General features: G+C 40.0%; 1 protein-coding gene across 7 annotated transcripts in view; it reads left to right on the top strand.

The window, feature by feature from the left end:
• frmd4ba (FERM domain containing 4Ba) overlaps positions 1 to 11,333 on the top strand; it is a 46,095-nt gene that overhangs the window by 22,941 nt on the left and 11,821 nt on the right. For all 7 annotated transcript variants that reach the window (XM_032512617.1, XM_032512614.1, XM_032512613.1 and 4 more), the window contains exons 6-11: positions 1,189 to 1,245; positions 1,669 to 1,691; positions 6,960 to 7,043; positions 7,631 to 7,696; positions 8,167 to 8,224; positions 8,870 to 8,956. In XM_032512617.1, the coding sequence (XP_032368508.1) occupies positions 1,189 to 1,245; positions 1,669 to 1,691; positions 6,960 to 7,043; positions 7,631 to 7,696; positions 8,167 to 8,224; positions 8,870 to 8,956 (375 nt within the window). The remainder of the gene's footprint in view (positions 1 to 1,188; positions 1,246 to 1,668; positions 1,692 to 6,959; positions 7,044 to 7,630; positions 7,697 to 8,166; positions 8,225 to 8,869; positions 8,957 to 11,333) is intronic.

Here is an 11,333-nt window from a genome sequence, read left to right as displayed (position 1 = left end):
TATTTTTTTTTTATTACAAATGTAGCATGCCCTTCAGTTTCAGATCATTGAACACAATAGTTGAGTGTGTTATGAAAATATGTCTAATACAACTGATCTGCATCATTTCTAATATTTCAGCTGAGGGTTATAAGTTGCACACATAGAATGGTTACACTCGTTGGTTACAGGCCTATGCCTTACACACGACTAGCGAATGTCCATTATTTCCTAACATTTAAATGTCCTTTATTTCCATGACTTCATACTCTTTCCTCTTTACACTGAAAGTTGTGCATACATATGCCTACAATTTACAATATTTGATTCATAGCAATGATAGCATGATATTGTGGGAAATGTCTACGTAACCTCACACTGCTAGCTCTCAAACGGTCATTCAGATGCTGCCTTCATGTGCTGTTGAAAACTTGAAGCAATGTTATTGATTCATTGTCATACAAGTGATACGTGGTTGTTAAATGAAATTGTTAAGCATTCCATTCAAACACTGGGGTTTGGATTTTGTGGTTTGCCCTCAATGATTTAAAATTGATTGTGTAGCTTTCAAAAGCATTATAATAGAGTTATGCTACAACTTTTTTCACGAGAGTTGTGTCAGGACCAGTCATTCCAAGTAATTCCTGTATACAGTTTGAGAACATAGGCCAAATTGAAAATATATTATTGGTGTCGATCTATTAATACATATTAATGAATCTGACTGTATTCAAATAATATATTACAATCAGGTGCGCAAAGGTTGGTACTTGGGTTTCGAACCTGTACGAGGAGCAAGTGAACGCAGCATGTGATCAGACGTAGCAGTGCAGTTTTTTTTCGCGGGGAGAGCCGACTGGTCACCATGGGAAACGGAGACTGTTGAACCTGCTTTCGGACCGTACCACTTTACCGAGGGGGCTGTGGTTTCAGGCAGGACCTTCAACTAGACTTTCTATGCGCTAGTGTGTGTGTTTTAGTGTATAGGAAATGTCATGCTAACTCAGGTGCTAAAAAACAGTAGTGAACACATTTCATGGAGAGTTAAAAACACCGTAATGTCTCTGCGGCAGTGGTTCAGTCGGTAACTGTGGAACCGAGGTACGGGACGGTCGGGAAGATTTTCAAGTCAAGTGTTTCGGACAGGCTGCAGTTTTGTGTGCATGTTTTGCTAAAAAGACCACGTTAATTTTACCAATTTTACAACAGGAGACCATCGAAGTGGAGAGTGAAAATGTTTTCAAGTTAGCCGCATTCGCATTGCAGGTAAGAAAGAGTTTGTCGCAGGCTTTAATAGACTGAAATGTCACTATGTCCAAACTTCGCTAAATGAAGACGGCGCTCACGGGTGCAAAAAAACATTTGAAAACTGTTGTCTCTTGAGGATGCTTAGGTCGGAGCTTTTGTTATAGACACTGGCCCTTTTTATATTAATACTGGTCTCTTAGCTAAACATGCTTGTGCTTCGACGCAGTGTTAACTTAAGTTATTAGAAAAAATCAAATGATCAAATGATTTTTCGTGTAACGTAACGTAACCTTTGTTGCAGATTAGGCAGGTATCGTTAGCTAACATTAGTGTAACGTTAGTTAACGTTAACCGTTTACTGGGAAATTATCTATAGTCGCGTAACGTTAAGTGTTGCATTGTCTTATATGCTTTTACTAACTGTATTATTTCCATTTTAAGGAGGCCAAAGGAGAATACACCAGGTAAGAACATATCCAAACTAACACATAAAAGCACTTAATGAGATAAATGTAGAAACGTGTTAATTAATTCTTGTCATTTAATAAAACATGTTTTGGGTTTGAGTAATCAAGTTAGGATAAATTAGCTGGGAAGAAAAAGTAGTATCAATGAACAGTTCAAGTATATGTTCTGATGCTATGCTTTTGTATATTTAAAAGTTACATGTAACGTTACTAACATTTAGATATATTTTGCTGTATTTAGTATACACGGACATCCATAAACCTCTTTGTGAACGTGTGCAGTTGAATGCAAACTGCACAATTTAGTATTGGTTTCTGTTCTATGACAAGGAAGTAGGGTCTTGCTTGTAAAGTTGTTTTGTCTGTGCTTAGTGTACAATGATTTTGTATAGCCAGTTAATGTTAAACTTAAAACTCAGATTGTGTTTCATGCTGTACTTCCCTCAGTTAATAATTCCCTTGATTTGTAGTAACATTCTTTCTTCCTTCGTTTTTCTGTCACACTGTTGGCCTGTTAAAGCAGGTGCATTGTGTTTACACTTTAAACAATGCCCTTCAAAGATAGTTATTTTCTCACAAGTTATGATTGCATCACCTCTTTATAAATGTCACATATCCTGACAAACACAACCTATGTGACACCTGTACAACTACGTGGACATTGTGTACTCAATTTATTCGGTAACACTGGTGGAAGAGACTATACAAAACCTCAACAATCTGTTCATTAGTTGATATAATGTGTTCGTAGTGTGCCGTTCTCTCAAGAGTTGATAAAGTTTGCAGTTTTTTTGCCAGCCATAGGACTGAAGGGCATTGGCTGTGATTTGTCAACACTGCTCTGTCTGATTGAGTGACTGAGCAGGTTGATGCAGCACAACCTCTGTTTTCCTAGTGCTTTGCCTCTAAAGGCCTCTCTGTCCATTATGTGAACAAAAAGATTTGTGCTCTGTAAGGAATTGCACTTGTATGGTTTGCATGGCGCTACATGCAATGCTGAAAATGCAGTTTGACCCCTTGTCAAACCATTGCCTTTGTTCGCTTGCAAAGAAAAAGAACATTTGGCTGCATCTACTTGTGCTCATTAACAGCCCCATTATTTACAGGCATGGCTGATCTGATAAATGTTTATTATTAATTGCAGGCAGCTTAAGTACAGATTCATATCTCATTGTTTTGATTTAACTTCACCCTGAAGTGTAGTGTGCAGTCTGAACTTTCAGCTCATGTGGGTGTGGGGATGGGCTGTACTTTGTTCTGACTCTGAATGCACAATAAAAGACAACCTGCCAACAAATCTGGTAGAATCAGCAAGCTGTTTTTTTCTTTTTCAATTTGCACAGATACTACTTTCTTGATCTGATTATAGTTTCTAAATATTGGGTTGTAAGACACCCAGTAACACATAATACCATTTTCTCAAACCTTTCTTACTTGAATGTTACAATGGCCCCAATATCTAGCTCTATTATTGTAGTGATGCATCTCACGCTGTCCTTTGGCAATATTTCTGTCTGTAATGACCTTTACTTCTTCGAAAGAACAGGCCTGGTAAATCCCCTCATAAAGCATATAATACAAATGTGTCTTCTGCACACTGTATCAGCAAAGGGCCCTGGAGCAGTGAGATTAGCTGTGAAAGAGTTAGGGAGACCTCCTCCTACAGCCAGCTGTCTTAAGAAGGATAAGCTAGACCCACTGTCCTATGGTAGACAACTTGGCGTCAGGAGGACTCAGTGCTATTGTGGTGGTGTGGGCCAACCCCCTGCTGTGCATTGATTTAATGTACCATCAGGTTCCACATTGTACTTGTATCAGAATTCCCTTCACTATGTCAGTATTGCACTGCATCTTGTACTGATTCACACCACCTGCAGGTATAATCTATGCTGAACGCAACAAGTTACAACTCCTCTCTTGAGGTTGATGAAAGGGATTGAGGAAAACGTAGGAAATTACTGAATTGATTGACGTCTTTAATTATGCCTAACAGTTTAGGAGTAACCGAGCAAGGAGTTTTTCTTGTAATTGTAATCAACTTCAAAAGTGAGCTACAGACATTGTCTATGCCACTACAAATTAACTGCTATAATTTTAAATGGACTTTAACACAATGTCAGTTGTGTTCAACGTTTAACCATATAAACTAATATAACACCCAGAGAGTTTTGGTCCTCCTCAGTTCTATTTGCAGGTGTAGCCTGTAGTTAGTGGTTCATTCACAGCAACAGGCTCTCTCATTGTGCTCCCTCCACAGCCACCACGTCTCAGCCTCATGGAATAGCTGACACATGAGTATTATCTCTCCCCACGCTGGGTAGGCTGCATTGGGCTGGGCTGCACCGGGTGTAGGAATTGCCTCCACGCTGCAGGCTGCGGGGAGATAACAGACGTGGTAATGAATTCCAGATTGCTGACAGGGCAGCGCGGCTGTGGAGTAGATCACCCTGACAACACCAGGCCCCAGGTCCCCATAAAATGTATGCCATCAAACACATAACAGAGTGCCGTGGCAGCAAAACCCAGTCAACCTAGGATATGTTGCTTCAGACAAGAGTGATTCAAGTGCCTTTGCCGTTGCAGCAGCCCTCTCTTGGTTTTGTTTAGTAAGCTGGTTCACATAACTGGATCATTATAGTTCCGTCCTACCATGTCAGTGGCTATTAAATTCCATTTTCCGTTTAAGAGGAAGACTTAAATTGATGTTCAAGGTCAAATGGCCATTGGCCTGAAATGATACAGTACTTATTTGTTATGTTGAGGCTGTTGTTATAACTAGTACAATACTTGAATATGTTCTAATGGTTTATATCATGTACGGTCTGACCTACACATTTGAGTTGTCTAAGAGGCCACCGACTGTTTCATGAAAGCGTTGGGGCTCGTACAATACTCAGAGAGGAGGTTGCCAAGTGCTTGTGAATGGCTTTTGTTCTGGTCTTCAGTGAACTGACTCACCAAGCCAGAGCCCTTTTTTGTCCAGCAGAAACTGAAGACCCAGTACTTCCTCCTACATGATGTTGGGAGTGACTCATAGTTCACTATCATAGACCTTGACAGTGACATAGACCCCAATTTGTACAGATACCATGGCCAGTTTCTGTGTCTATTACTTAAAGCCTCTGCTTTAACATTTTTGGCAGAGTTTGTGGATGAGACTAACTGTACCTGACGCACCTGTCATGGTGTTACCATTGGCTGATCTGGGAAGGTGAATCAATATAAAGTAGTTTATCTACAGTACATAGAAAAACTGGAGTGCAGCATTAATGTTGAGAACCCGTATGAAATGGCTTTGATTTTTTTATATATATATATATATATAAAAGATGTCTTGCCAAGCCTCTTTAAATGCTCTCTAAGACTTTAATGCCCTGCATGTGCTTTTATAATTTAAGTCTGGCAAGACATGAGTAAAGCTCATATTTAGTTTTGGCAAGCAGTAGCCTACTTCTCTTTCTAGATAAGAAAGATGAAAACAATATCCTCACACTGCACCTTTTCTAAAGGTTAGCAGACATAAATTACTGTTGTCAAAAAAATTCAAACCACACTGTGAAAGTACAAACATATAGAGACATGTTCTCTACACATTTTTAGACTTTAAGTTGAGATTCTGTGTATTAGAGATGCCTCCATTGATCGGCCACTGATCATTATCGGCCGATATTCAGTAAAAATACAATATCGGGAAATCTGCAATAGATGCACCTGCCCATATTCAGTTCAATTTTATTTATAGAAACAAATCAAAACAAGAGTTATCTCAAGGCACTTTACAAAAAGAGTAGGTCTAGACCACATTCTGAAATTTACAAAGACCCAGCAATACCAGTAAGTCCCCCAAGATCAAGCATTTAGGCTCTTGGTAGGTGTGACGATACCGGTTGGGGGTGTGATGAACAATGGCAATAATAGTCACAGTAAAGATAACGGAACTATGACTAGAAATAATAGTTGTAGTAGTTCATGATGTAGCAGGGCACTGCAGGGCGTAGCAGGGTATAGGAAGACGTGGAGCAGGACCATGGTAACAGCTGCAACCATGATTTAGGTGCCACCCTAATTCAAGGAAAACTGCTGGGTGACAAAAACATAAGGGCTCTAGGGAATAAGCTCCGCAGATCTAGGTTAGTAACAAGCATTTTTGGAACTGATGCACACAAATGGAAAGGGAGAGGAAAGAGGAGCTCAGTGTGTCAAAGGAAGGAAGTCCCTCAGCAGGCTAAAACTATAACTGCATAATTAAGAGCTGGTGCAGGCAGACCTTAGCAGTTCTATAAGGGTAGGTAGAAACATCTGACAACTATGGTGAGACGCAGAGAAGAGAAGGGATGCCGTGTCTGTAGCTATACACCCTCTCTCGCCTGTCTAGACGAATGGTACAACTCCTCACTCCCAAATATGAGCTTTATCAAAGAGGAAAGTTTTTTTAAGTTTACTCATATAAGCGTGAAAGTCAGATGGTATTACTACATTGCATATTTTAGTTACTGTAGGCTAAAGTTGCTTTCTCCAATACTCCTTGGGAGTTCTTATGCTGCTTTGTTTATTTAACAGACTAAATAAGAGAATGTTGTTGAAAGAATAATAATTGTGATTCTTTATTTAAACTGTAGAGTTTCACAGCGTGAATAGAGAATGAATGTTATATAATGTCAATAATTTTGGTATGGGGCACCATCTTGTGAGTACGGGCTCTGCTTACCTGTGCTTTTTTTTCCCCGTTCTCCATCAGATTTAACCATTTTTCACAAACCTTTTTGCCAAGGTAAGCAGGTAATTACCCTAGTAGGCACAATTCAACAGTGCGCGTCCTCACAAGATAGCACCACCACAAAAACTAAAAACAGCCTGATATCAACTGAACAGTCTCTCTAGCCGTGGTTACACTGCCACATCTAGGAGATCTCAACACACTACTATGGCAAACAAAAGAAAACAACAAAACTTAGCCAAAATGGCTCATCAACGATCGGCAATGGGTATCAGTGGTAAAAAATAAAATAAAAAAACGTGATTGGGGCACGTCTAGTAAACATTTACTTTACTTTCATTCTGGTCTGCATGCTGGTAACAGTGCCTGTATGGGAGAATAATTGGTCAATGATAACGTGTCTCATCCATCAACCGTATGATTTTGGTGCTTTGTTGTTTCTCTCCCAGTGCTCTAAAACATAACTGAGTAACTAGAAAGGGCTCATATTATTGCAAAGGAATAAATTTGTTGCTCTTAAAGTTTGTATATGATTTTTTTTCTTTCAGTGCTGAGATTGCCAGATCAGACCTAAAGCAGCTCCCAGTTCTGCCCACCAGAGTATTAAGGGAGCACCCATCTCTCAATTACTGGTAAGTTGGAGGGGGGGGGTTCATACTTGTAGGTCAACCAATACCACGGTGGTATGGGGCCTCTCTGATGGGTTGACTAATTAATGCCTGGGTTGTGTTAATTACATTTGACCATTAGCCCTGCAACAGCCACTGGCTATCTAAAGGATTGCTGTCTGTCTCTTCAATCCACACTGCTGTTTTTGATCTTCTGCTTGCCCCTCCTCTTCTGGCTAAATGGTCATCTGAGGCTGCCGCAGCCTCTGAAGTGGCTAGATTCAGTTAAATATTTACATTAAAATCATAGACTTATGGTGCATGGGTGAGCGCATGAACACTTCTGCCTCTGTCTCTTTCTGTCTGTTAACCCGAAGTGAGTTTGCACTCTCATTATGCGATTTAAAAGGGATGATTACAGTGGGAAGTAAATAGGATGCATTTGCAGGGGAGGTAGATGAGAGCCATCAGCAGGCCAGTAGTCCAGACTGAATTTTCTGCATGAGCAGACAGAATGTGTGTCAAAGAAAGAGTTCTCTCACAATCCCTCTGTGGCTGGAATGTGCAACTTGATGGATTATTCATTACATTTTTTATCTATCCATTTTCAGTGAGGACAAAGTGATTGAACATTACAAGAAACTGAAGGGACTGACCAGAGGAAAAGCTATTGTGCAGTAAGTTAAAAACAACTATAATATTTTTATGTTTAAAAATGATTTGAGTTTGGGCACCTAAGCCAGTCATTCCTCTTTAACCTCATGTGTTGGCACTGTGGGGGCTGTTGTTGTAAAAGGTGGCTGTCACCGTGCCAGCATGTGTCATTAATTAGAGGAGGTGCTCTTAGATTAGGCAGCCAGCCAGCCTTGGGAGGATGTCAGTACTCCACTGTGTTTTTCCTGGGACTGTAACTCAGAGCTATCCCGGGTCATTTACGCTCTGATGATTTGTGCCCTTGAACTGATCAATGGACTTTCCCTCCCTCTGTCATGGCCCTGAATCAAATCGATCAGCTTGCCACTACAAATGACTGTGGCTTCTCAATGTAGCTTAAATCCTACTCTGTCTGTTGTACAACTGCCACCGGTTGACAGTAATGAAGTGTAAATGGCAGAATACCTGTTAACCTGTTCCTCTTTCTCTGAAGGTATTTGGCCCTGGTGGAGTCCTTGCCTACATACGGAGTCCATTATTATCCAGTCAAGGTAACAGTGGTGCCCTGAGTCATAGAGTAGCGTAGCTTAACCTTTGAACAAGCTTCTGTCAACATGCTGGCTTTATTTCTTTCTGTCTCTAATCTAACACATCAATCTAACCATAATTCATTTCAATGGTTAACATTTTGCTTGATGTTTAAATCATGAGTCCTTTTTCCTTTTGAAATTATGTGCTGCAGCCAAAGCAGCAACACGTGTGTTACTAAAGGAATACACAGTCTGCAATCCATACTCTGCCTGCTTGGGTTGGATAAGAGAATACAATTTAGCCGAGTACAGAATTGCACCTTAAATAATTCAAAAAATTTTAAGTCAAAATTCAGTAAACCATTGTAACATGTTAGTTTAGCATGTTTTAAGTGATTCTTCCAACTTTCCTTATTTCTACATGCATACTTTAACTTTCACAACCAAACCTTATTAAATCAAGGTGTCTGAGAAGATCAAACAGGGGTGTTAAAATGATTCAGTCAAGCTTGCAGAGATTTTAAGACCTTTATTTGATCTCTTCTTCTGTTTCTATTGCTGTGAGCCTAATGGGGTAATTGCTTTTTTTCTTTACTCCCACCAATAAAGCTATCTCTAATGAGTGGTGGTGTGTGTGTGTGTGTGTGTGTGTGTACTTTCATGCAGGATAAGCAAGGAATACCGTGGTGGCTGGGAGTCAGCTATAAAGGCATTGGCCAGTATGATTTGCAGGATAAACTGAAACCGAGAAAGGTAGGTCAACCTCTTTTTACAGCTCCTGTATTTTCCTTAATTGTCTTAGTTTTCATTTGAAAGGTTGTTCTCAAAGCAAACTTCTACCACTTGAAACACGTTTTATTTTGTTGTTTATTTTTGTGTAGAATTTTTACTGATCTACGTAAAGCATCTAAGCATACAGCGTTTGATATTACATATTGTAAAGCCCTCTGGGACTAACTTGGGATTTGAGCTTTATAAATAAACTCAACTTGGTTTTCTTACTTTGACATTTAATACTCAAAACAAGTCAAACACACCATTTCACCGTATCACTTTTAACTTCTTGAGGAAGTATGCAATATTGAGCATATCACATAGTATATATAAGTACTTCAATTGCAGGTTGACCACACACCTTTCAACACAATGCTTCTTGTTAGCTGGTTAATGATCCATCCACACTGTAAATAGGCATAATTAAGACCCTGGTTCCCATGTCAGTCAGGAGAAAGAGGAAGACAGATGGGGAAAATATTTTGGAGTGTGTGCTGTGTGCAGTCAAGGCTGTATAAAAGCAAATACACTACACTACTAGCTATGGTTGTATCCAAATATTCTAATATTCATTTAATGGGCAAGTATTAGATTTTCAATTTAGGGATTCAAATATTCGGTTGTTGTCTTTTTAAACCTGCATGCAGGCTGAAATTCACTGTGGTGTGTTGTCAGCATTAAGTTGCTTGCTGCTGGCTAATTTATGCAGTGCTATGTCGTCCATATGTCAAGTTACAAGCGAGCAGGCTGATGTTTGTAGAGGTCTGTATGGTTATTCTGTAGCAGCCCGGTGTTGTTTTCAGGTGATTTGATAAAGGTAAATATGGTACGGCTGTGCATAATACCAATACAGCGAGGCGCCGTCTAAGCATTCACTCTCAAACACTGCATCAGTCGTCACTCTTCAGACAGTCCGGCAAAAGCGCAGGTCTTTCCGTGTGTTTTGAATTTAAAAAAAAGTTGATTGCGATTACATTTTGGAGGAAAGCAATCCAACATCAACCTGCGGTGAACAATCATGTAACCAGCTATCGGACGCGTCAGTCTAGGTGTTGTGGTGTGCGAGCCCCATAACGTTACAGTAAACTTGCTACCGCTGTCACATAAAAGTTGAATACTATGAACTGCCCAGGATTGGGTGTAACAACAGGTGACTTTGTCATGCAACAGCAAAGCAGTCACTTAATCTCTAGCTTTGTCTCTTTTCACTCTCCCTTTTTCCGTGAAATTAAAGTTGCCTTCAAGTGCGGTCAGAAATGTTGGTTTCCCACGCTGCTGCTGCCACCACCGAAGCTTCAAGTATTCGTTGTTGAAAAGCAGCAAAGCTTTCAAGCTCAAAAAATGGTATTTGGTACAGCCCTAGTACTAGCAACACTTGATTGAATTGTCATAGGGTTACAAAACAACTCAACTTGAAAAGCCTAAAGTAGAAAATGCACAAATATCTACACACTTAGCATAAAATAGTGTAGAATTGTCCTGTTTTGATTATAAAAGTTGTCACTCGTGCAGTATACCATACAGGTCATTTAAAATGCCCTGTGTGTGCATACATTCTTTTCTTCTGAAAAAAATGCAGTTGTGTACGGTTCCCCATATGTCAAATAAGTCCCTTTTTTAAACAATTAGCATGAATTTCACCTTTTGACCAAAAAAAAAACTTTCTAAATTTAAAATGGATATTAAGCTACTCCTCTAGTCTTTAGAGAGCCCATCATGTACCTGTTATAGTGCATCAGTGAATAAAGTATAAGTTCAGTACAAAAATGTATTGCTCCTGTACTACAGTTTTTGAGTTTGGACTTGTGTCTGTGATTACCCTCCCCTTGAGACGTGTTATTTGATAGTGTCCCAACCAAGCATTTCTCCCCAACCTCTTTCATTAGAATCGTCATAGCTGTTGTTTTATGACAGGAACCTGTTGACATAGCAGGGTGTGCTGTTGTTACACTGAGGCATTAATGGGAACAGCCACAGTGTCTCTCCCCATCCCTTCTAGTGGAACTTTAGGATGGTGTAATTATGGTTCCTTGTGTAAAGCAACAGGCCTCTTAGACTAGGGTTGACACTCTGCCAAGCGGGTGGGTGGGCATTTGGAGGGTGTTTGGGTGCTGAGAGGATTCAAAACTAGTCTCTGCCTTTTCCATCTCCCCCACATAGAGGGGGTTTCACAGGGGGGAAACATATACTTTGGAGGGAATACATATTACTTACTTCATTAAAATCATTGGAAGTGTATGTCTACTTTTTGTCTTAAAGAGCATCCTCTTTATCTGGTGAATATTGATAGCGCTTCCTGCCTTAGTTCACAGTCCCTGTATTCAATCCATCCCTCCTTGCCCACTGCCCAGCCCCC

The sequence above is a fragment of the Etheostoma spectabile genome, chromosome 4, assembly GCF_008692095.1.
Source record: "Etheostoma spectabile isolate EspeVRDwgs_2016 chromosome 4, UIUC_Espe_1.0, whole genome shotgun sequence".
Lineage (NCBI taxonomy): Eukaryota > Metazoa > Chordata > Actinopteri > Perciformes > Percidae > Etheostoma > Etheostoma spectabile.
This window is presented reverse-complemented; position numbering and strand designations above follow the sequence as displayed.